Source organism: Epinephelus lanceolatus, chromosome 12, assembly GCF_041903045.1.
Source record: "Epinephelus lanceolatus isolate andai-2023 chromosome 12, ASM4190304v1, whole genome shotgun sequence".
Lineage (NCBI taxonomy): Eukaryota > Metazoa > Chordata > Actinopteri > Perciformes > Serranidae > Epinephelus > Epinephelus lanceolatus.
The window spans coordinates 29,365,271-29,392,084 of NC_135745.1; the positions used below are offsets into that span (position 1 = coordinate 29,365,271).

Consider the following 26,814-nt stretch of genomic DNA (forward strand, 5'->3'; position numbering starts at 1 on the left):
TTCACTGCTTATACTTTGAATACATTTATTCAGATAATGTTTTTGTTTAACTCTCAAAACTAAATATTATGGTTTATAATTTGCTTTTTACATTCGCACATGTGTGGATTACTGAAAAGGCCTACTGGGCACGGGCCTAGGGGCCCAAAGTGTCACGGGCCCCCCTGGCAAAATATCACTCAAATGAACACACACCAACAAGGAACTTCAAAGAGACACAGAAAAACCACAAAGAGACACACAGTGGTTACAAAGAGACACAAATTGACAAAACAATACAAAAAATGACCTCACAAAACAACCACAAAGACACACAATGACCAAATAATACAAAACATCCATTCAAAGACATATAAAACGATCTCAAAGAGACATAAAATGACCAAAAAAAATAGAACATGACTTCAAAGAGATACATAAAGGTTCTCAAAGAGACACAACACCAAAAAAGTACACAAACCAACCACAAAAAGACATCAAATGACCAAACAATACGAAAAACATGACCTCAAAGAGACACAAAATGACTACAAAGAGACACTGAACAATCACAAAGAGACACAAAACATGACCTCAGAGATACAAAACAACCTCAAAGAGAGACAAAACAATCACAAGAAGACACAAAATGACCAACAAAAGAAAACATAACTTCAAAGAGAGACAAAACAACCACAAAGAGACGCAAAATGACCAAACAATACAAAACACGACCTCAGAGAGATACAAAAAGGAGCTCAAATAGACACAAAACGACCAAAAAATACACAAAACGACTACAAAGAGACACAAAATGACCAAACATTACAAAACATGACCTCAGAGAGATACAAAAAGGAGCTCAAAGAGACACAAAACGACCAAAAAATACACAAAACAACCACAAAGAGACACAAAATGACCAAACAATACTAAACATGACCACAAAGACAAACAAAACGGCCTCATAGAGACACAAAATAACCACAAAGAGACACAAAATGACAAAACAATACAAAAAAAACGACCTCAGAGAGATACAAAACGACCTAAAAGAGACACTAAACAATCTCAAAGAGACACAAAATGATCAACAAACCAGAACCTAACTTCAAAGAGATACATAAAGGATCTCAAAGAGACACACAACAACCAAAAAATACACAAAACAACCACAAAAACACACAAAATAACCAAACAATACAAATATGTCCTCGAAGAGACATAAAACAACCTTAAAGAGACACAAAATGACCAACAAAACAAAACATAACTTTAAAGAGATACAAAACAACCACAAAGAGACACAAATCGGCCAAAAATCATAAAACATGATCTCAAAGAGACACAAAACAACTAAAAAGAGACACTAAATTACAAAACAATACAAAATATGACCTCATAAAGATACAACATGACCGAAAATAGATACACACACACAAAAAAATACACAATACAGCCACAAAGTGACGTAAGATAACTGCAAAAAGACACAAAACAACCAAACAATAAAAACAAAACAACTTAAAATAGATACTAAACAACTAATAAAGTGTGTATTGCTCCTGTTCAGGAGGGGTGGTGGGGCCTATTGTCTTATAATTCACTCCTGCATTTATGAACATGCCCCGCAGAAAACAGTTGTGCATTTTGTATCGATTTCTTTTGTGGGGATAATATCTGTGAATAATCCTAAAGACACTCTGTTCAGTTTTCTAATGTTCAGATCTTAAACACACAAATGTTATTTGACTTAATGTGTTACACAAAGAACCACACCCATGAAATGTCAACTAAAGAAAAAAATTATGAGCATCCTGCCAAAGCATTTTATGATCAGTGATCACAAAGCAACTGCAGAACATTATGTACTCAGAGACTCAAAGTGTGAAGCGCCTTGTGCTGCTGTTTTAAGTTATGGCTAAATTTAGTAATTCAGTTCACTTCTCACCAAGTGAGCGCATAAAAACCTGAAAGAGGAGTAAAAACCTGTATGTTGCCATTGTTGAGATACACCTGAAAAGGCGAGGCAGCGTGAGACAAAAAGATTAAAGGGATTTCAGACAGATCAGGACAAGAACACAACAATAATTTAGGATTTAATTCTGTATTTTTATAGACGTTTGATGTTAGAAAGGCAGGTGAGTGTGTGATGTTTCCTAAGACAGTGAGCATTCTTGTGCAGTGAGGTGTCAAACATAATTAGGAAACTATCCACTGCTCTATCATGTGTTGTTATCCAATAAATTCTTTGATACTTTTAATATTTACTTTCAGATTCCTGTGGTGCAGAGCGAGTTACAGTAACACTGGGTGTAGTACATCCTGGTTCCACAGACCTGCTGAACTTGTTCTGACCTGACAGATCTGGTGCAGGACTGAGTGAAAGGAACATTATGTTACTAGGACATTATAAAGGTATTAAAGTCAGCTGGAACACCCAATATCGAGGACTGTATTTACGCAATGCCTCAAAACAGGAGGCTGGTCCCAACTGGTCATAAACTCCCACATGTGATGCATATTTCATCCCACCAGCAAAACCATTTTGTCACCTCTGTAAACCTTTAAGTACCAGGATTAAGGAGAGCATCAGAGCTGTCCTAACCTGTTAGGAGGGGGTAAATGAGGACAATGCTCCAGTTGTGGACACAGCAGTATAGCAGTAACACTAATTTGTACTGGAGGGATTGTGAACAGGTTGGAGATCACACACACACATATTTTGGGACTGTCTGAAATTGAGGAATTACTGGAAAGGGATTCATTCACAGATATTGGCCATTTTGAACATTTATTTACTATTAGATCCATCTTTTTTTTTTAGGTGCAATCCCTGATGGAGTGATGCATAGGAGAAAGGTTTACCTGTTGAATATTCTTTTACTGGTCGCAAAAAAAAAAGATGACCGCAGCTTCCCAATCTCCCTCTATGGCAAGACAGGTTAATGAAAGTGTACTCAATGGAAAAGGTACCAGCAAAACTCCATGTAAAGACAGACGGGTTTTTGATTCTATGGGTTCCTGTAATTACATATTTTGGATTATCAAAGTTATAATGCACTGATTTAGTTGTGAATTTAGCCAAAACTGATACTGACTTATTTGAATGTATTTTTATTTTACTTTATATGGCTATACCAATTAATTAAGTTTTATTTGTTAGACTATGTGAATGTACGTATTGCCATGATTTATATTCTTACAATTCTTATACTCATACATGTTGAATCTAATGGTCTACCTGCTTCTTAGAAACAAATAATTTCAATAAAAGATAAGATTCAGAATAATTCAGGGAGTGAAAAACTGGACAAGTGTGAATTGTACAGTAGGTATCTGTTGTTTAATAGACATTTCTAGGCTGTTCCCACTTGAACATAATTTGGAGGTCAGCTTTGAGATCTTCTAAATGTGTAAGATATAGGATTATACAACATAAGACTCTGTGCAGAGCATATATTACTCCTGTTAGGGCGCATTCACACCAGGATAGTCCCAGGGGACTCGGTTCGATTGGGTGGGGAATGCCGAAAAACTTCACACCTTCATTTGGTTCGGTTTGGTTCACACTGCACTTTTTAAAGCAGACCAAACTGCTTGGACAACGTCATGCAGTTACAACAGCTGCTTGTTTGGGGGGCGGTATAGAGCTTGTAAGTTGCGTGCTTCCATTTCCGGTACATGGGACCTTAAAAATCTCATTTCTCATAATGTATTCCAATGGCTAGATGAAAATTATTTTCTGGTCCTGTTTGAATTGTGCCATGAATTTCACATATGTTGTTTGTGAATTTTTAATATATTTTTTCATGCAAAGAAGGCTACAATTTAGCAGGAAGAAGTTTGATACTATTAAGTTTTGTGTGAGAGCGCTTTGTGGACTGCAGCCCTTCGCCGCTATCAACGCGTATGATATACGTCACCACTTGCACTCGTAACATGGCTGTGTCTCTGGTACGCCTCACCGCCTTGAAAGATAATCTAAAGAAAGAACAGCCGTTCTTGTTGGAATGGTGACATTCGGGTATGAAATACACCGGCATCTTGACTGGCTCCGTAGATCGTGGCAGAAGACGCAGCAGCAGCACTGTGAGTTGAGAAGTGGAGGGAAAGTGTGATGATGTGACGTCACATAGGTGACATGTAGTCTTTCTCATTACGTTGTTTCCACAGCCTTTAAAGGTAGGATCTGGAGGATTTTCAAACAAAACAAAATATAGACATATACAAATGAAGAATCATACAATAAACTGTCAAACTCTTAACATGAAAAAATATTATTTAGACCCACACAAAACATTTGTGTAATCCAAGGCATTTAATGACTGGGACCAGAAAATAATAATTTTCTCTCCACTGACTCCCATTCATATTTTCTGAGCCTAGAGGTCTGATGGGGGTCTACCGGAAGGGGCGTGACTTACGAGATCTATTGCCTGAAACGACCACTGACCAGGAAGAAAAAAAGCATGAGGAAGAAGCTCATTGATTGGCCAGGACCGAAAGCGTAAATCCTTCCCTTTCAGCCAGCTTGGTCACCACAAAAATACCAAACACCAAAATGCACTGTGCTCTATGTCATTTCCTGTCTTTGGTTTGCTGCGGACCAGGGTTCGAATGCGCATTCACACCACTCCAAACGAACCGAACTACCCGTGAAAGCGGACCAGGGTTCGTTTAAAGCAGACCAAATAGCGGCAGTGTGAATGCGTCCTTAGATTATCCAAGATGGGCAACAAACATCATGATTTATGCAATCTAGGATCTTTATTCTACTTGCTCTGGGGCTGTCCAGCTGCTAAAACACTCTGGTTAGAAGCAATATCTCTTATGTCAGAGTTTTTCAATGGTAATATCCCAGTGTGCCCCAAATCATGCTTGCTGGATCTGAAGTTGGACAATAATGTTTGAGTTACTGTCGACCACTATGGACGTTGGGTTGTTATCTCTACTAAAAGACCATTTCTTCTAAACTGGAGGGAGTGTTACACAGCCTGCTTCACAAGGGCCTGGAAGACCACTGAAACACTGTCTGTACACTTATTAAAACAGCAGCCTCAAATATATACATATAAAATGAAATAAATACATACAATAAATATATACAACCATTTAAAGGTGCAGATTTACACAGATTTTTCCCACATAGTAAGTACTGTCAATTGGATCTCTACTTTGCATTGTGTTTTTACTTACCATGTAGTAAATGCATTGGTTGATGTGAACGGATTATCTTGTATATTTAATTATTCATTATGTTGCATGTACATTTTAATTTATGTCAGTCTATTCTATTTTTAGCAGGCCTTTTGTAACTTCTGTTCACAGACAACAGATTATGATTCACATTCTAGTCTAACTCTGAATAATTTACTGTTCTTTTTTCCCCCACTAATCACTGAACAGTAACACTGTTAAATAAAGTAACAAAATAAAATAATAAATAAAAACAATAAATAAAATTATAAAAATCTAAAATAATTAAAATGAAATAAAATAAAAATACAAACAATAAATAACATTAAAAAATAAAAGAAAGATAATTGAATAAAATAAAATAAAAATATGAATAAAATGTAAATATGGTTCATATCAGAGTTTCAGACAGTCTGAGTCTTATTTTACCTGTCAGCAGCAGCTATAACCCATAATTAATTTATTCTTTACATTGTAAAACTGTACAAAAGGCGATACTGACTTGAAGCCCTCTACATTTTTATGCAATAATAACTCAACTATTACAGTTTTCTCTTATTGAATATTTAATCCTTGCCTATTCTACTCTTGCGTTTATATGTTGCACACTTGTGGAACAATGCACATATTTCTACATATTTCATATATTCCTATTTCTTGTACATTACATATTGTAGCATAATGCACATTTTTCTTGCATACTTATGATCTTATTTCTGTTTCTATATTTTTCTCATAATTTCTCTGTGTCTGTATAATTTAAGAGCACCTGTAATGTCTTTCAGCTTCCCCCTGGGGATCAATTAAGTTCTCTGAATCTCTTTATTGCAGCTCCCAATTCTGTTGCACCCCTATGTCTTAATAGTTAGGCAATTAAAATGACAGAGGGGACTTTTATGGCCTGGGAGAAATTAATTCTCTCACATTAAATTCTGCACACGTATGTCTCCTTGTCTCCTTTGCTATGCTCGCTTCCTGCAGGTAACTTCCTGTAGGAGACAAGTGGTAATGAGAGAGGAGAGGAAACGTGCGGGGGAGAAAACAAACGGAATGCAGCCGTAGTCGAGGCTCCCTCTATCTCTCCCACCACCAGTGTTTGTAATTTTCTAATCAGTGGTGTGTCTCCGTTATTCCGTGTCTTCTGGAAAAGCAACAGTTTGTGGGAATAACCGTCGGAGCGAACAAACACCGTTGATAAGAAGACAGAAACATGAGTGTCGAGGCGTACGGGCCGAGCTCGCAGACTCTAACGTTCCTCGACACCGAGGAAGCCGAGCTGCTGGGAGCGGACACCCAGGGCTCCGAGTACGACTTCACCGATTTCACCCTGCCGAGCCAGACCCAGACCCAAGGCCAGACCCAGAGCCAGCTAGACAACCAGGTGCGTGCGGTTATCCGTGACAGCTCGGTGTCAAAATGTGTCTCCTCCTGTGTTGACAAAATGAGAATTAGCTAACGTTAGCTAACAACACCGCTGGCTACCTCCGGTTAGCATGATGACGCCTTCCATCTGTTACCATGCCTTTATCCCGCTAATTGGCTAGCATGCTAGCTAGCTAGCTTGCACTGTTAGCTTGCTGACAGCACAGTTAGCGTGCTGACACAGCTAGCATGTCAATGCAGGACTTTATTGCCATACAAACCAGGAGTGACAGGCGGTTGTTTGGGCGGTGTATTAGCTTCAAGTGTCCGTATTTATACTTACCATCGCTTATATGGACTTCACACTGACAGTATGCACTGACAACAACAATCACAGCGGTTGGCAGATACAGTTACTTGGATACAGTGAGTGTGATATTGCTGACAACAAACCATTTGTTGATATGACAGACACCAAGCAGGTTAAATATATAACCATATATAGTTTTAGTCATCTGGTTGGCTGTCCATCTGTTGCCTATCTGTGACCCTTCATTGTTAGTTTATCCCACATAATGTTGACATTAAAGGGCAACACCACTTACATTCAGAATTGTAATAATTATTTCCATGACCTGTTAAAGTTATATCAGTTGACCTTTTACACAGCAGACATTTTGACATGTCACAGTAGGAAAGGCACAGGTGTATTAATGGGAGCTGCATTCCACTTCAGAGAGGCCCTGGTATTGTGGAAAAGCTTACATCAGGCATGTCCAAAGTCCAGCCTGGGGGCCAATAGTCTGTGAATCAATTTTAAATGACATGTGGCTTGTTAATACACTATATGTGGCCTGCCACACGTGTTCATTATGTATGGAAGATCTCTTTGCATTTTTTCCATTCACCCCACAATGGCAGAGCTATCATACAGTTCATACTGTTTGTAGACATAAATCAAATAGGATCCACAAAGGCCAAACAAACGGTTACCTAGCAGCAGAGTTTTCCTTCGTGGTCCCAACAAATAAGCATAGTCGGCAGTGGAAAGTTGAATAATTTTTCACTGAAAGAGAAACAGTTGCTTTTGTCCCTTTTTTATGTGACACTTTTTTTTAATAACCAGCTGGATGTGAGAAGCAGCTGACCCCCAAGTATTTTCACATTATCGTATCTGGCCCCCATTTAAAAAAGCCTTACATTGACACCTAACAGAACTGGACCATGTTAATGTTATCCATTTCATCTGTGCTTTTCCTGCTATGACACGTGAAAAAGGTCTGTATTTGTGAACATGAGCTTCTTTCTCTCACAGCGAGAAACTGGAGAAGTCAGTCTCAAACTTGTGATGTCATCGGGGCATAAAGTGTGGAGCTGCTCCATAGACATTAAATGGGAGCCTGGCTTTGTGGAGCCACAGAATATATTTCTTTTTTATACACAAATGAGCTTTATTCTGTTGTAGTGATCTCAGTTGTCAAACAGAAAATGTACCCATATATTCAGAACATCCCCCTGGGTGCTGTCCGTGTCATCTATAAAAATTATCCCATTCATTGTCTATGGAGCAGCTCCGAACTCTGTACGCTGTGACATCACAAATTTGAGCTTTAGCACCCTAGTTTTTGGATTTGAGAGTGAGTTGTTTATGAAGACTAATATTTTTGGACTGTGTTAGACCATAGGAATAACGTGTGAATTTTGAAAGTGGGTGTAGTTCTCCTTTAAGGTTGAGTTTATAGTTTAATCCTCAGGGAACTGTTTTTCCTGTATCACGGTAATAATATTATTATTATTATTATTATTATTAGTTACAATGATCCTTAAAGGGATGAAAACAGAAGGTTTTTCGGTTGAACACTTATTATAACTGAGCCCTGAAACCATGTTTTTTTAATTGAAGTATATGTAAAAAGCCTGTCAGGCAGTTGAAGAAGAAAGGAGATGCATGTGCGCATATGAGATTATCCGTCCAAGTGTGTGTTTTTTTTCCAATGCCTCCAATAAGCAAATGTGCACAACAGCCATCAATTTTCATACCGCTGCAACCCTAATGGCACTACATGTTTGTCTTTCGACTATGTTTGTACCCTCTTGTATCTTGTTCTGTTCCTGATTTTATATCTTGTTGTTTTCATCTCATGTTCATTTGTTCATTCTTTTGTATTGCACTGTGACCAGGGACACACAATTTCTTTTCTCTATGTACTCTCTATGTAAAGTCTCTCTTATCTTTTATGATTCTACATGTGTGTATCCTCAGGTTAATGGCCCTGACGGCGTGCTACAGAATGGAGACGACCCTGTGGTAAAAGCCAGTCAGCTGCTTGCAGAGTTGAACTTTGAGGAGGATGAGGAGGACACCTATTACACCAAGGATCTCCCGATACATGCCTGCAGGTACAGGATCGGATTATTGAGAATGGTGGTCCCGTGGCTGTTATCAGAGTGGAGAATAATTGATGGTTGTTGTCATTGGATACAACTATACACCCCACTTGTTATACTTAATTAAGTCTCAGTGGTTGTGGGCATTTTTGTCGACCATAATGTCTTAAAATAATTCAGTATATTACATCTCAATCAGCTGGTTTCTGTCCATCTTGTCCAGTTAGTGGTTTACTGTCCATTGTAGGCAACACACACGCTTCTCTACAGACACTCACTCACTCCACAGATGGAACATGAGCCAGATTATCAGAACATCTTGCATCACGTCAAATGTCAGCAATGGTTAATCATTATTATTGTTATGTCATGCTAAGCGATGCTGCTCTTCTCACACTCACAGCTTGTATGCTGTCTAACTAACAAGTTGGCTGTCAGCCGTTACTTTGGCTGTGCCAAAACCGTCCTGTTGAGTATGTCTGACATCCCTGACATCCTCCATTGCCCATCTGGATTGTTTTTTCTGTCAGTTTGTTGCTATAAAAGTAATGTATTACCATATCTTTCAAGTTTGAAGTTTGGCAGTGAAAGCAGAGTTTGTTGGACAGAGAGCGAGGGCCTCAATTTCTTTAACAAATGTGCCACCATCTTCTTGCCAATATTTTTATATAAACTTTGATACCCGTCAGCAACATGCAGTTTGATTTTGGATTTTTAGTCATGCAGCTAGATCCATTACTGTCAATAATTGTGACCAATGATTGCATCAGACAGTTGAAAAATAATTCTGACATCACTCTTTGTTGGGCAAAGTATAGTGTGGTATCAATATTTTAAAACTTAGTGTATCTTTGGCATGTCTGTACTTCAATTTCTTGTCATTTATCGGCAATACTGATCTGCAGTAAGCTAATAATGTTGATATATTGGCTCTGCTCATTTATTTCTTAGGCTTATAAGTCACTCTAAGTTGTTTTTTTTCCTGAAAAGAAAAATCACTTTATGTTGCATGTGTTGTTGCTGTTGCTGTAAGCGACTATAAAATGACTACAGACGGATTGCTGCATTATATTTGATTTTACTTGAATCACAAAGCACAGGTTTGCAACACCAGAGATCCTAAAGTGCAATCTAAAATGAGTTTTGTGCTTATTTGTCTGGTTTAGTTCTATGACATTAGATTTTAAACATCTCCATAATACTAATGTTTTTGACTCGCTTCTGTTTCAGTTATTGTGGTATTCATGATCCAGCCTGTGTGGTCTACTGCAACACGAGCAAGAAGTGGTTTTGCAATGGCCGTGGAAACACATCCGGCAGGTAAGATACGGTGACTCTCAGGTTTTTATTTACCCTTCCTGTCAGTGTACTTAGCTAAATGAACTGAGAGAGGATCATTTTACAGGTACAGTATAGTCATAGCAGGAGTACAGTACACAGCAACTGTAATAACGAGTCTTTGTTGTGTTCAGAGGCCTCGGTCATAAATGGACAGCCAGTGTTTGGGTATATGTTTACTGACTTTTAATGGACACTGAGGTCAAGCAAGTTATCTTAAGCAAAAAGGTATTTGTAAATCTTCATTTGAAGTAGTTTATTTTTTTCTTTCTTTCTTTTTTAAATCTTTATTTAACCAGAAGTAAAAGACTGACTGAGATTAACAAATCTGTTTTTCAAGACATGAGTGTCCTGGCAAAGACAGGCAGCAGCACTAATAACATAGTTGCAGACAATGAAAAAACATAACAATCTAAAATTAAAATAAAGAACAACTTACAGAAATTATAAAAAAAAAAAAACTTCTGTAATCATTCAGAACATTTACAGGCAGGTGTGACTGTCTCTAAGGGGCCGTCACTTGCTGCGTATTTAACTGCCTAGAAAATGTGAGGTCAGGTGGTACCCGCTACTTTTGTGCCTTTTTTGAGCCAGCTTTCAAGAGCGTGGCAGCAGAGCTGATCTTCTTCCAGGCGCTGTTTATAAGTGTGTGGGCATATTGTCCGTGGAGCAGATGAAAAGCTTCGGGTAGCTCTGCACCAGAATGATCAACTTTTCCATATTTATCACAGACTGATATTTATGGAAGAAGGGAAAGATATCTGTCTGTGATTGGTTGTTCCTCGTCACATGACATGCAATGCATGCGCAGGAACGTGTGCGTGCTGCAGGGGTGTCACTCTGGCGTTTGAGCATGCCTGCCACACGTCTACATTGAAAACAATGAATTTGAGGGTGCAAAAAAACACAACATCTGTACGGCCCCTTTGAAAACACTTTGAATGCATCCAATGACACCAGCTCCTAAAGATTTTGGGAAGTTTGCAACTGATTCCAAGCCAAGGGAGCAGCACACTTTAACAGTCTTTTTTCCCAGTTTATTTTGGACTTGAGGAACAGTTAGTGAGAATAAGTCCAGGGAGCGAAGACAAAAACTTCCCATACTTTTTTGTAAGATGTAGATTTGTAGCTTAGAAGGTTGCAGACAATAACAGCCTTATGAATAGGTGGACAAGGCAGGCCATCCAACCCGAGCACACACAGAGCCATGGTGGGTGAAGGCTTTGAGATTTGTAATAAATCTCAGTGCTCTGTGGTAGACAGTATCCAGTGTATATAGGCATTGTTAAGAAGCATGCATGTGTAAAACATCATCATAGTCAAGCACAAACATAAAAGTAGCGGTAGCATCATTACTAGATATCCCTTTGAATCAACCTTGTAATGAACCAAGGAACTTTGGCAAGATACTGTTCATTTCTGTGAATCAGAGGAATGTCTATAATTACCTGCTGTCCTTAAATATATACAGTAACTGAACTTTGAGACATAATTGGCAGCTAGAAATCAGCCATGTACGGTCGATGCTGCCTTAGCCACTTCATGCTCTGATAGTTCTGACACTGTAGACTGCAGCTGGTAAGCTCAAGGCAATTAATAAGATAGTAACACATTTGGTGTGAATCCTCTTACAATATTTTTGCAGAACTTGTGTTTGTATTTTCTGTGTGACAGTGTGCTGGTTCTCTGTGTTTAAAGCAGTTTTAGTAAACACAAACAGTGTAGCAGATGACTGCATCATGTGTTTTTTGGGGTCATAATTATGTAATAATGCTAATTTCTAGTCAGTGCATCTTGGAGCTATTTTTGCTGTATTCTCGTGCAGTCATCTTTTATTAAAGTTTGAATGAAATAATGTCAGGATGCATTAGTAGTGTACAATACACCTGCACCCTACGCAGGACTGTAGTTTCGCATTTTCCCCTCTTAATTGTCATTCTCTTCACTTGTAGCCACATTGTAAACCACCTGGTGAGAGCAAAGTCCAAGGAGGTGACCCTGCATAAAGATGGCCCCCTGGGGGAAACAGTGCTGGAGTGCTACAACTGTGGCTGTCGCAATGTCTTCCTTCTGGGCTTCATCCCTGCTAAAGCTGACTCAGTAGTGGTGTTACTGTGCAGGTGAGGGTGCTTGTTTCTGTGGCTGACCTACACACTGACCTTCCTGCTGATTGGGGGGAGCAATCAAAGCGAATACAGAACTTTGAAGTTTGAATTTTGTGTTTGTACCACAGGCAGCCATGTGCCAGCCAGAGCAGCCTGAAAGACATCAACTGGGACAGCTCACAGTGGCAGCCTCTCATCCAGGACCGCTGCTTCCTGTCCTGGCTGGTGAAAATCCCGTCAGAGCAGGAGCAGCTGAGGGCTCGTCAGATCACCGCCCAGCAGATCAACAAGCTGGAGGAGCTCTGGAAGGTATGCCGGTGCAACTGTCGAGGCACACGCCCGCCATTGCACTATGTAAATATGCTAAACCCGCATAGCTTGAAGTTGAGCATGGGTTGGGCTTATCTGTACAGTTGACCAGATATAGTCATACAGTTGGGCGTGATGCAAATAACTTCTCTGTGTTTGCTGAGGGTTTTTTTTTTTCTTTGTTTCACAGTTGCACTGCCAGTTTCATGCATGTTTCTATTTTTTTAATAATTTCCTGTTGTATACAAAGCAGTTATAGTTCTGTATTTTTGATTGTTTTTTTGTTTTCACCCTTTTTTAATTTTTGTTTTCAGTTTTCGTTAGTTTCAGTTAGTTTCCAGAGTAAGCTTGCTCATTTCAGTCTAGTTTATTCTTTGAAAACACTTGTTTTAGTTTAGCTTTATTAGTTTCAGTATTAGTTTTAGTTTTTTATTATAAAATGGGGATTATGGGGAGTACAAAAACAACACTGTTTGTAGGCAACTCATAATCATGCAGACATCCCAGTCTCAATGAACATATGCACCTGTGCCTTCTTTTAGTAAACTATAAAAACCTTGATACAAAGTCACATATACCCAACAGTTTTTTTATGCATGTATTTCTTCTCTGTGTTCTCATTGGCAGTTTTTAGAACATTCTAACTTGTCATAGTAAAAGCGCAGGTGTTATAAATAACTTTAGTGGTGGCTCAGTATGTCATGACAGAGTGAAAGTCTGTCGGCATGCACGATACCAACACTGTGGAAGTTGCAGGAACATAGAGACAAACAACTTCTTTCTTTGACTACACAAACTCGTGCCTTTTATTCATAGCACAGCTAACACAACAAAACAAACTAACCCTACTCCAAAACCAAACGTTAAAAAGACGCCACTCCCTGAAAAAACCTGCGTTACTATAGTAACACACTGTAAATTAAGTGACTGTAAATGTGTCTTGTTAAAACAACATAGAGAAGGCACAGAACATAACTGCTTGTGTTGAACCACAGTTAGTGGTGAATTATGTCCGTAGAGTCCACTACAGCACTCTGAAACTGAAGCAGCTAAATGGAATTCAGCCATTGCTCATTTTATTATATACACCTGTGCTTTTGTGACTGTGATGTGTAAAATTGTGTTTTGAGAAAAGGGCCTATTGTCTGAATCTCTCCAAGTAGGAATATAGGAGATTTGAGCATCCATATGTTAAACTGTCTCTCATCCTGTATGTGTGTGTGTTTCCTCTTTGCAGGAGAATCCCACTGCGACCCTGGAGGACCTGGAGAAGCCCGGTGTGGATGAGGAGCCCCAACATGTGCTGCTCCGCTATGAGGATGCCTACCAGTACCAGAACATCTTTGGTCCTCTGGTGAAACTGGAGGCTGACTACGATAAGAAACTCAAAGAGTCTCAGGTAAAAGAAAAATTCAGAAAATTGTGAATTAACAAACGTGTCCTGTTTGTGTTGTAACAAAGAAAATTGTCAAAGTAGTTGATGAGTAATTTTACATTGATAGATAATCAATTTGTACCAAACTGATTGACTTGAATTTAGTTTATTCTGTAAGGCTGGAGCTAAATGAAATTGTGCTGTTAAAATCATCGGTGCGATATTCAGATTCAGCTTTTTCCACCATGGTTTTTTACCTGAAAACTGTACACTTATTTTGACTTTAAATGGTTTCTGCTGCCATTTAAATATAAGAAATATCTTTTCATGTTGCATCCTAACAGACTCAAGACAATATCACAGTCAGATGGGACTTGGGCTTGAATAAAAAGAGGATTGCTTATTTCACTCTTCCCAAGACAGACTCAGGTATGTTTTTGTGATTTTGGTTTAAGTTTATTGTTCTCAATGTCATCATGCTTTCTCTATAAGTCATATTTTAAATGTCATCCTGACCACACTCTGATAAAAGTGTCAAAAAACTTGACTTTCCAATGTCATTTAAATATTTGTATACACAGCTTTTACTTACAGAGGTGTGTCATTTTGTATTTTAATTGTGCCTTTACTCTATGCAGTGATGTGTACTTAACACAGTAGTCTCTTCTGCCCTGCAGACATGCGTCTCATGCAGGGAGATGAAATTTGTCTGCGGTACAAAGGAGACCTGGCCCCTCCATGGAAAGGCATTGGACATGTCATCAAAGTCCCTGATAGTATCCTTACGACTGTTACAAGAGATGTATTGTATTTAACAGGAGAACACTTTTTATCCACATTACCTGTAATTCACACATTTATCACTTAGCTCAAGTGTGTCACAGGCAGGGAGGCCTTTAATTAAGTTGAGCTTCTCTTAATCGTGTTATCAGTAAACTTAGTCTTTAGCAACATCTAGTGGTAGCTGTAGGAAACTACAACAATGTATGCAAACGTGTCTTTTTCTGCAGTCTTAAATGGTTTTTGAAAGCACAGTTTTTATTTAGATTTTGCTTATACAGCCTACCACCTGTTTGTTAACAGTACAAATACAGTAGGCTACTCCGGCAGTAACACCAGAGGCCTATTATCATAACAAGGTTTGGTGCATATACCCAGTAAGTCTACGTTTTACTCTGAAAAGTATCAATAACTCTGCTATAAAGTACAAACTAGCACTGTTTTAGCTAGCAGTAAAAACATAACTAAATATTTCTGTGCCTCATTTTCAAAGTTTCCTCTAGACAGGGTTTGTATGATCAGGAAAAACCTGGAAAAGTCATGGAATTTGAAAATGGCAATTTCCAGGCCTGGAGAAGTTTTGGAAAAATAAGTAAACCCAGAAAGTTTTGGGAAAGTCATGGACATTTGTCTCATATATACCTGTATAATAGAGTATATATACTGTATATATGGTATTAATGTTCGGGCAGATCAGTCACTTGATGTAACGTTGTTCTCCTCGTGTGTAATGTTAGACTCTGACCTGAGTTATAGCTTGTACTTAGTTGAGATTGTTAATCCACACATGGCCCCCCCCCCCCCCCCGGAAACTGCTGATTTCATAATATCTGGCTTCACTTGGACAAGTATAAGTCATTGCTTTAGAAAGACTAGGACCTGGGACATGCGAAGTGTTGACTATGTAGTTAAACCTTCGACATTTCAGATATGGAAGAGGCAGTGCTAGCTAGCTATGCTAAAGGAAGTAACGTTAAGCACCTGGCTGCTGCTGCGCCATCAGCTTTTTTACCCCAGTGACCATGTGACACCCACTGCCAGCTGCAGGGATTCCTTCTCCTCTGCTGTCAGACAAGGGACCAGTTTGGGCACTGTGTCCAGAAACTGAGCCCTAACTGCGCTACTTATGTTATTCCTACAAGTCATTGCAAGACACAAGCCAGCTTTTTCGGGTCATAACTTTCCTGAAAGTCAGATAGCTCCCAGATTTGCATGCCAAGTCCACCAGCAGATGAGTGGAGAGTTCTGGGCGCTAGTGGCACAGGGGAAGCCAAACACTGTTCATCACTGTGATGGCACAAAGCTGGTTAAAAGGCGGCAAAATTTCCCTTGATTCCTGTATAATCTGACAAATGGCTGACCCATTACTTTATGCAGCTAATCTTAGTTAGATAGGTACTACACAAGTTGTCTTACAACTTGAATGTCAGTTCTGCATCCATGTCTTACAATTTGCAACTTGAAATGTCTGCAGCAATTTAGGGTAATAAATAAGTAACTGGTATTGGTCACAAACACTTTGTGCAGTAAATCAAATCATCATCAAATGAAGCACATAAGTCATGCTGTCATAGCAGTTACTTAATATATGTTAATAACTACAGTATTGTATTCCAAGGTTGTGCCTCTTCCTTGACTTACTGCACCAGACTATGGTGATGAGATTGCCATAGAGCTGAGGAGCAGCGCCGGAGCTCCGGTGGAGATCCCACACAACTTTCAGGTCGACTTTGTGTGGAAGTCCACTTCCTTTGACAGGTATTCACAAGAAAAGTCGCACACTCTTGTCTCTAACAGTGATATGTGTGAGCAAGTCCTGAAACTCAACTTTATGTATCAGTTAAACTCGTCTTAAGTTGAGAGTAGACGCACACAGCCAGATATTCCAGCTTTAAACTGAGAGGCTACAGATCAATTTCCTGTTTAAGGTTATGCAATAGTTAATGAATATTTAGTGAAGAATGGCTTTAAAGAGCTTTGTGCATTTCACCACTACAGTGAGTCTGGTGTCTGAAGCTTTTCATTGTGTCGACTTTGCTCTGTATTCAGTGTAGTATTTTAGTGACACAGTTTGTTGAGAAAGTAAATTGAAATCTTGTCGGCAAAGTCCCTCATCAGTAGAATAATTTGAGGCTTTTGGGTTCAGCAAAGGTTTTCTACGAAATGATGCACCTTGTTTTTAGAAAGCAGGCGAAAGCTAGCCAAGTAGTTGTCACGCAGCAGCTTTCTGTAGCAGATATCTATAACAGACAAGGTTTGCTGAAGGCACGGTCGATCTTGGCCAGCTCTAACCACCCACTTCTGGAGGAATTCATTTCTTCTCCCTTTTTGGCAGACAGACAGAGTCCCCAGGGTAAAAAGCAATAGGTTTAAATTTTCCTTTGTGCCAAGTGCAATAAATGCGTTTAATTTGGACTAAACCTTGACTGGACTGCTCAGTCAATGCTACCTTCCAATGCTTAATGAACAGATGCATCTTTTTTATTTGGTTGTTTGCTGTAACTGTTTTGATAAATGTTCCATGTCCTCTTGCATGCTGTGTTTGTGTGTTTGACCCTTACTGTAAATCAAATTTACCCTCGAGGGACAATAAAGAACTGAACCGAACCAGATCCAGCTTTAAACTGTCTGTCAATATTCCTGTCTTCATCATTCAGGATGCAGAGTGCCCTGAAGACGTTTGCCGTGGACGAGACCTCAGTGTCTGGTTACATCTACCATAAACTGCTGGGACATGAGGTAGAGGATGTGGTCATCAAGTGTCAGCTGCCCAAACGCTTCACCGCTCAAGGCCTGCCTGACCTTAACCACTCACAGGTGAGTAAGTGTGACGGGAAAAATGTCAGTGAGAGACTTTTTCAGCATAGAATCAGAAAAGTTGCACCTACCTGACATTACAAATCACACAAACAACATGACAGAGATCATACAGTTTTGAGAGTTCTTTCACACTTACCCGTGGTTTCTCAGCACAAGTTCAAGGGATATACCTGTTTCTTATAGAGACTATATGAGACATGGATTCAGATTTATATGGTTTGTTGTAATGCAGGTGTATGCTGTGAAGACGGTGCTGCAGCGTCCCCTCAGTCTGATCCAGGGTCCTCCGGGCACAGGGAAGACAGTAACCTCTGCGACTATTGTGTACCACCTGGCTAGACAGGGCAACGGGTAAGACACATACAGAAGACTTTTATTACTCTTTTGTTTTCAAAGGATGCCCTGGCTAAGTGTCATGATTCCTAATGGTATTGTGTCATTTCTCCTTCTAGGCCAGTGCTGGTGTGCGCACCCAGCAACATCGCCGTCGACCAGCTGACAGAGAAGATCCACCAGACAGGCCTCAAGGTGGTGAGGCTGTGCGCCAAGAGCAGGGAGGCCATAGACTCGCCTGTGTCCTTCCTGGCTCTGCACAACCAGACTCGTAACATGGACAGGTAACATATAACCGTTTATGAGTTATAATAATTTTGCAAGGCCTTTTTTGTGCGTGTGTGTGGTTAAATGTGAGCATCAGACATGCTTATACTTGTATACACACCATCACTCAGAAAAATGTGTCTTTGAGAAAAAGTCAGTTATTGTTCCAATAATAATTAATGTCTTAAGTAGGATAATGTTGTTAAGCAGTCTCATCTCTAATAAGTCCTGTCAGAGCAACATTGGCGTGGGTTTAATACTGTGAAGCAACACAAGGAAATCCAGGAATTACAAACCCCTTAGTAATACAGCCATTACAGTTGTAAGTCTTTGCTCACAAGCACACCATTAAACTCCACTATTGAAATGATTTTATACCTGCAGTATGCCAGAACTTCAGAAGCTTCAGCAGCTGAAGGACGAGACTGGAGAGCTGTCCTCCTCAGATGAGAAGCGCTACAGAGCTCTGAGACGCACCGCTGAGAGGGAGCTGCTTATGGTATGAAGTCGGGTCTTCCTGAGCTCACTGTGCTAGTAAATATTTTCCTTTTCCTATTGTCTACTTTATTCCTTTGCTCTTCCCCAGAATGCTGACGTGATCTGCTGTACCTGTGTCGGGGCGGGCGATCCTCGTCTGGCCAAGATGCAGTTCCGCTCAATCCTGATTGATGAGAGCACCCAGGCCACCGAACCAGAGTGCATGGTGCCTGTCGTCCTGGGGGCCAAACAGGTAAGAGCTTCATGAGTTGAAGTACATCTGCTGAAACTGCTGCCATCTGCTGTCCATTAGTATTTATTGTGTCTTGATGACTTGTACTCTTAACTTTGTAATCATCTGTTTGTTCTGTAGTTGATTCTGGTGGGTGATCACTGCCAGCTGGGCCCTGTGGTGATGTGTAAGAAGGCAGCTAAAGCAGGCCTGTCCCAGTCTCTGTTTGAGCGTCTGGTAGTTTTGGGGATCCGGCCAATCCGTCTGCAGGTTCAGTACCGTATGCACCCGGCTCTCAGCGCCTTCCCCTCCAACATCTTCTATGAGGGCTCTCTGCAGAACGGAGTCACTGCAGGTAAGATGAGAATAAACCTTTTTTAAGAATCAATTTTGTGATGCTCAGTTTCTTGGCCTTCCCTTTTTTAGACAGTTAAAGCTTTTCTGCCCCCAGACAGTTTGAAAAAGACCTTTATTGTCCTGTGACCCTGTTAGATGTTGGAAACATTAATAAATCTGTTTAAGAATGTGTAGAGAAACACATTTACCTCATGTTTTTCCTTGTTGTTTCCATGCAGTCCAGCGTAATGTTTTACTTTTTCCTGTTTGTATCCATATGAACATGAAGTCTGGAGCTGATCCTGTCAGACTTATTCCACTTAAGTCAGTGTACACTTGTCCTGAGTCCTATCCCTTTGTCTTTCACAGCGGACCGCGTGAAGAAAGGTTTTGACTTCCAGTGGCCACAGCCTGACAAGCCGATGTTCTTTTACGTCACCCAGGGCCAAGAGGAAATAGCGAGCTCTGGGACATCCTATCTCAACAGGTTTCAACGTTTCTGATCATTATGTTGAACTGATATTTACATTTGTCCTGCAGTTTTATAGTTAGCAGTAACATTTGACAGTTCAGTCATCAGCTGATTTGAAAGTACATTAATTTATTTGTGGTGGCCCGTCGCAATATCAACATTGACAGTTACATATTGCAATTTTTTACGACTTAAAATGGGTAAAATCTTACTTCACTGTAGAACTAAGCGCAGCACATTTATTCGCTTAGCCCGTCCTTGCCCTGCCTGATGAGACATGCTAAATGAGATAAGCTGACTAGCTGGTGCACCCTGTGGTCCCTCTGCTTCACTCCCCACTGCTTGGAGACTACTTTGGGAGGAGAGCGGACGGCAGCTCCAGAGACAGAAATTGAGGTTGCAGGATTTAAGAAGCTGATTGAAACTCCAGGGTAGACTGTTCCTAAAAGAGACACCATTGCAAAAAAGGGAACAAATGGTCGAATCTTGTATTGGACAGCCAGATTCTGATACAGTAGTACAGCCATATCTCAAGTTAATCTTGAGAGATTTTTACAGAACAGCAGTATTTCAGTCAAGCACAATTAATTTCTGCACTAATGTCAAATAATATAAAATGTTCTTGTCTTGTAATCACGCTGCTTGTCTGTGCAGGACTGAGGCAGCCAATGTGGAGAAAATAACCACAAGGTTGCTAAAGGCCGGAGCGAAACCTGATCAGATTGGCATCATTACGCCCTATGAGGGACAGCGGTCCTACCTGGTCCAGTACATGCAGTTCAGCGGCTCCCTCCACACCAAACTCTACCAGGTATGGTTACAAATATGTTTGCAGCTGAAATATTGTATTTTGCACTTCATCAGAAAAAGTTCAAGCATAAGGCTCTACAGGCAAAGTAAAAGTTAGAGTGTAGAACGTGAAAAATTATTTGGGCAAAATATGTGGGTTTGCGTTTTATGTTTAAGACAGAAAATGAGGAAAAGCATAATAAGTCCCCTTTAAGAGGAGGCTAAAATGGCTCCATAAACCTATAGTCTGGAGCCATTTGCCTTAAACAATACCACATTATGAAATTATATATTATAATTAGTAAATATATTATTCTACATTAATTAGTTTTTTTCTCCACAACTAAATTCTCTTTCTTCTTTGGGTAGGAGGTTGAAATAGCCAGTGTGGACGCCTTTCAAGGCAGAGAGAAGGACTTCATCATCCTGTCCTGTGTGAGGGCCAATGAGCACCAGGGAATCGGCTTCCTCAATGATCCCAGACGTCTCAATGTGGCACTCACGAGGGCCAGGTAAAACTGAAGCCCCACTGGGCCCTCTGTGTCTAATTTCATCACTGTGTTTATATTCTATACATTTAGCATTTTTTGCATATTAAATATGCTTTCACACTGTTTTTATTCTTGATTTCTCTTAAGTATATTGATATTTTGATATCACACACATGATCCTACACATTCTCAACTATAACTTTGAAACAATAAGTCATCTCCTGCTCATGTCACGTAGGTATGGTGTGATAATTGTGGGAAACCCTAAGGCCCTGTCCAAGCAGCCTCTGTGGAACCACCTGTTGAACTACTACAAGGAGCAGAAGGTCCTGGTTGAAGGCCCCCTGAACAACCTGAGAGAGAGCCTCATGCAATTCAGCAAGCCACGCAAGCTTGTCAACACCATCAACCCTGTGAGTTTAGTGTGTGTGTGTGTGTGTGTGTGTGTGTGTGTGTGTGTGTTCCATACAGGGAGCATATAGAACACTGAAATCTGAGTTTCTTAATTGGGTCATTAATATGTTATTTTTGGCGGGGCATGTGAAGAATATATAATGAAAATCAAAATTTATTTATGCTCTTAGGATGAGTACTTTAAAGAAAGCAGGGTAATAAATCAGCGTACATGTAGGAAATAATGAGGCATGTCCTAAAAACACTCAAAATAGCATTGCTTGTCCTTTTGTTTTGCAGGGGGGTCGATTCATGAGCACAGCCATGTATGATGCCAGGGAGGCTCTCATTCCTGGATCTGTTTATGACCGCAGCAGCAACGGTGAGAAGCTGTTAACAAAACACTCATTTTCATTTCAATTGTTGGACAAATTCTTACTAATAAACCCCATTACGAAGGACATGCACTGTATCTGCTCTGGTAGTTCATTGCAAACAGGACGAAAGGACTTGCCATAGTAGCCATGTGTACAGAAATGTGTGACAAAACTAGCTCTGCACACCACCATATATTTTAAAAGGAAGTAAAATTAACCTGTACTTCTTTCCACCACAGGCCGTTCATCCAATATGTATTTCCAAACCCATGATCAGATCGGTATGATTGGCACAGGCCCCAGTCCCATGACTTCCCTGAACATCCCCATCCCCTTCAACCTCGTGATGCCCCCCATACCTCCACCTGGGTACATGGGACAGGTCAATGGACCCTCAGCAGGTGAGTTAGACATAAAACCGTGTCATAAAAACCAAGTCACGATAAGTGTAGAGTTTGTTAAGGCCTACATGACATGTGAAAGCTGCTATGAAACACTTATACATTGTTTCCATGGTCATTTAATTTCTGGAAAAGTTACGATGTTTGAAAAACTGTTTTTCAGGCCTGGAAATTGTTTAAAAAGTTTTGATTATACATTGTCTTGGTTGTCATACGATATGCAAAATGCATTCCTTGTGTTGCTAATTTAAAATCCAGTGTTGCGTTTTGTGACCATTGAAGCGTCACTGTCTGTAAGACAAACGTTTGTTGAACTAGAAATAAATGAATACAAACAGTCAACGTTTGTTGAACTAGAAATAAATGAATACAAACAGTCAATCCAAAAAGGGGTGTGGCCTTGAGGTTTTCCAAAATACTCGTATGTGATGGTCTGGTCCATTAAGACAGAGCAAATTGTGACATACTTGGAAAACCACACCCACTGGGGGCTTTACAGCACCATGATATGCTACTAAGGGCTGAGACGCTAACAAAGTGGCTGCAGCTCAGCAAAAACGTTGAATATCAGCATGTCAAAGGATTGTTTTGGGACCTTATGTCTACCAGAGAGGAAAAGTTACACTGATAAACTTAATTTTGTTGGTCTATCTCAGTGTCCCCTCTCCTTACCTTGCTTATCTTGGGATTTTTCTTGCCTCATGTCTCACTGCTTAAAAGCACAGTTTTTTGGTTTGGCAGCTTGTAAAAACTCAGCTCTGGGTTCTCTACCCGTTGGCAGTGCATCCCACCATAAAGCAGCTTCTAGGTATTTTTGTGTTGTTGGCTAGCAGATGTAAATGACAAGGAGGCACTTGTCACACAATTCAAAGTCAGTGATGAGGGATGCATTGTTTTCCCCTCAGGTGGGGGTGGGTCTTAAATGTGCTCTGTCTCTATTAGCATATGCAGCTTGTTGGCAGCAGGAATGTCTAATGAGCAAGTAAAGTTAACAAGCACTATCAGTTTGCTTATCTGTAAATGCCTGGGAAGTGTCTTTAATAATGTGTGGCTACATTGCTACATAGGCTTACCCATTTTAAACTACCTAAAAACAGTCATGGAAATGGGGTAAAATATTATTGGAAAGATTTTAAATGTATTGGTAACAATGTGTGGGAACACTGCTTATAACCCTGACAACTGACATGTTTCCTTCAGGTCGTGGTGGAGGCATGAAAGGCAAGGCAGGCAGTGGAGGAGGCGGCGGGACTCGAGGTGGGCGTCAAAGAAACCGCGGCAACATGGGGAACCACAGCGGAGGAGACCGGCATGGAGGCCACATGAGTGGCAGCCAGGCCAGCCAGGACCTGGGCTCCCAGCCCTTCTCACAGGGGCCTCTGACGCAGGGCTACATCAACATGAGCCAGCCATCTCAGATGAGCCAGCCCGGGCTCTCCCAGCCTGAACTCTCACAGGTTTGTTCACTGAACTGTCAACCATTGTGAATAAATCTTAATTTAAGTAATGAAGTGCTAAGTAGGTGCTCTTTATGTAGCAACATTTTTGTAGTCTGTTTATTCATAGCAATTAGGACCCAATGCCAGGGCTGTTAGCACATATATTCCAAGTGTTTGTCCAGGTTTCCTCCTCAAGTAAAGACTTCAACTTGTCCAAAACCACTTATTCCTTTTCTGCCTGGAAAAAAATAACTTGACTGGTGTCTGTCGCTTTTTGTTTGTCCCATTATAGGACAGTTACCTAGGAGACGAGTTCAAGTCCCAGATTGATGTGGCTTTGTCCCAGGACTCCACCTACCAGGGGGAGCGGGCCTACCAGCACGGTGTGACTGGACTGTCCCAGTACTAGACTGTAAGTAATTCCACTGTGGACTAAGATGACTCATTGAACTTAAAGGAATAGTTCGACATTTTGGGAAATAAGCTTATTAGCCTTCTTGCCAAGATTTAAAGGGATAGTTTGGATTTTTGAAGTGGGGTAGTACGAGGTAGTTATCCATTGTCAGTGTATTACTTTCAGTAGATGGCGGTTGAAGCACCCCCAGTTTGGAGAAGCAGACAGGAGTACCACCACGGAAGCTAAGCAATGAACTGCTGTGGATGGGGGCAGCAGCAAAACGTATTTTAGCCACCTCAAAAAAAAGACGGGAGTTGCTGGTCTATCTCTGCCTCGATTTGTTAGTTTGCCTTCTTGGGTGACTTTGGTGAATCCAAACTAACCCTTGTAAACACCAAAGTAAAAAAATAATTCTTACATGAAACTGCTCACAAGGTCTGTGGATTATCTTGAGTGACTGGGTCATGATTTCTGGAAAGAGACTTTGCTGTTGAGTTTTTCAGAAGTATTTTTTGGCGCTTTGAGCAACACAAGCCGAGTGCCATCTAATGTCATTGTATTGGAGAGACAGCAGACATCTCTACAGTGATATCTCCAGCACTCAGCAACTCAGAGCAAAACAATCTAAACTGATAAACAGCAGAGGTAAGAGGAAAAGTGTATTTTTGAGCTTGAGGTAAACTGTCCCTTTAAGGACGTCACTGTTCCAGACCAGAAATAGTCCAGATAGGGAGCTTTTAAAGTGCTGATATGCAGATTTTGATACCTAGCTAGCTGTTTCCCTCAGATTTCAGTCTCTGAAGCTAGAGCTAGTTACCTTTCCTTATCACAGTTACTATATTGACATGAGTGTAAACAGTCTTCTCATCTAATTCTCTGCAAGAAAGACAATAAGGCATTCTCCAAAACATGGAACTATTCCTTTAAATAAAAAGTTAATCTTTTATTATGTTGAAATGACGAATGAGTATCTCCTCGAACAAGTCTTAATGTTGATGTTGTTTGTGTTTGTCTGACAGGTTGTTGGAAAGGAGCTAGGCCTGTGTGAAGCTTAGTTCAATGGTATTTTAATCTGGGTAATAACAAAAAAGAACAAACATGGATACCCGTTTTCCACTGCTACAACCGAAGCACCACTGTGTGAAAGTAACAGGAGAGAGACCGTGAGAAACCAACCAATCACAAGAGTGAGAGCAAAAATGGGAGTAGAGCTGGACAGGAAGAGAGCAAGAGACGAGACGAGACGAGCGGGAGGCTGGTGGAGGAGAGAAGGCACTGCTGCTCACACGCGAAGACGTGGCGTAGGAGAAAGCTGTCGTTGTCGGAGCAGCGCAGTTGGAGAGGCGAGACCTTCGACGGGTCGAGGAGGGAGAAAGGTCCGAACGAGTCTGGAAGGGGTGGGGCGACTATGTCATCTTGTCCCCCGCGTGCCCCTGAATCCTCGGGGAGCTCCAGGCAGTATGGTTGGGAATCTTGCTCCAAAAGCTGAGAAAGATGGAGAAAAGGTGTCTCACACATATGTCCTCCAAGCTAACTCAACAGGACGTCTTCTGTGACTTGGAGAGAGAGAGAAAGAGAGAAAACAAAAGGGGACACAACTCTTGAAGCAGTTGATATGGCAACTTTTTTAAACTCAAAGCTTGATTTGAGGCTCTGCATCTGATCACATCTAAGCATCCAGGAGAGAAGAGCGTGAAAAAAACTGTTTGGCTATTCAAGTGAACTCAAAAGTGCTTGTGGTGTTGTGCCTCAAAGAGCTCAAATGAAATTTGAGGATTACATAGCCACGGATCACTCGCTTTTCTTTCTCAGCTTTGAGTTGGAAAGTTTTCTGAATAAAGGCTGTTTTCATTGAGGTTTTTCAGTGATGTAAGCTAGTGTAGTCGGCCGTCTTTCTAGGCAGGTCTTTCTCGAGGTGCTCTGCAAAGAACAAGTGGTGGAATTAGCTCTTAAAAATATAAAAGAAAAACATCTTTGTCTCCAGATCTGAAGAGGTGGGCGCCAGACATCTGAGTATAGGGAGACAATTTTGTTTTTGTTCTTCTAAATGTATCTTCTTAGTAGTGCAAAAGAGTGAACGTGAACACCATAGCCAGCTTATAACTGAATGAAGCTGTCATTCTTTCCTGCTGACCCTGAAGCCACTGAAGCTAGCAGACAGGGATCATCTTGAGCATATATAGTGAAATGCATCAAATAAGCCAAATCAAGAGGGCGGTAAACCCCAAAGACCCTTCTCAAAAAGTAAATGCAAAGTTAAAAAACATGCATACACTGAGATTATTTAGTGATTATCACAGTAGAGTGAAGTTTGAAATCACTTGTATAAAAGAAGTATTCAGTTTTGACATGAATACACCGCACAAAGGATGATGAAAACTTTTAGAGCCCTATCTTATAAATGTGTAGAAGGTGAACTTGATCATAGATTTTCACCATGTCAGACTGTGGTGAAAGCATTTTAGAAATCCCATGTGCATATTTGCACGCTGAAATTAGGCATGAAGACCTTTAAATTATTACGACAGAATGACCCCAGTGTAACGTTTCCTTCCCCTTGTTTCTTTATTTTGGTCTTTTGTTGTCCTAAAGTCTTTAACTTAAGTGTGAAACTGTCACAAATAGTAGCTCATTGTGTCAAGAGCAGAGCAACTTTAATGAGTATTAGTGAACTTTGTGTCTTAGTTTCAAAGCTCTGCATGTGTTAGTTCTCAGTTCACATGCGTTAGTGATGTTCACGTGCAGCTTGTTTTTA

The 26,814-nt window shown here is 40.4% G+C and overlaps 1 protein-coding gene across 1 annotated transcript; it reads left to right on the forward strand.

Moving 5' to 3' along the window:
• The first annotated feature begins 6,207 nt into the window (after nt 1-6,207).
• On the forward strand, nt 6,208-25,438 carry LOC117272119 (regulator of nonsense transcripts 1-like). Its single transcript, XM_033650873.2, has 24 exons — nt 6,208-6,559; nt 8,804-8,940; nt 10,159-10,248; nt 12,219-12,386; nt 12,500-12,680; nt 13,918-14,079; nt 14,400-14,484; nt 14,733-14,831; nt 16,485-16,593; nt 17,493-17,652; nt 17,888-18,006; nt 18,108-18,272; nt 18,640-18,754; nt 18,842-18,985; nt 19,106-19,319; nt 19,670-19,787; nt 20,427-20,583; nt 20,931-21,073; nt 21,291-21,465; nt 21,746-21,827; nt 22,062-22,223; nt 23,424-23,680; nt 23,955-24,074; nt 25,079-25,438. The coding sequence occupies exons 1-23, from the start codon at nt 6,389-6,391 to the stop codon at nt 24,069-24,071; spliced, it is 3,330 nt and encodes a 1,109-aa protein (XP_033506764.2). The 5' UTR covers nt 6,208-6,388; the 3' UTR covers nt 24,072-24,074; nt 25,079-25,438.
• The last annotated feature ends 1,376 nt before the right edge of the window (nt 25,439-26,814 follow it).

Excerpts from the sequence above, each read along its gene's own strand:
- LOC117272119 (XM_033650873.2), top strand. The coding sequence starts at position 6,389 with ATGAGTGTCGAGGCGTACGGGCCGAGCTCGCAGACTCTAACGTTCCTC. Across the intron at positions 8,941-10,158 it reads CTCCCGATACATGCCTGCAG|TTATTGTGGTATTCATGATC; the intron begins GTACAGGATCGG and ends CTTCTGTTTCAG. Across the intron at positions 22,224-23,423 it reads GGTCAATGGACCCTCAGCAG|GTCGTGGTGGAGGCATGAAA; the intron begins GTGAGTTAGACA and ends TGTTTCCTTCAG.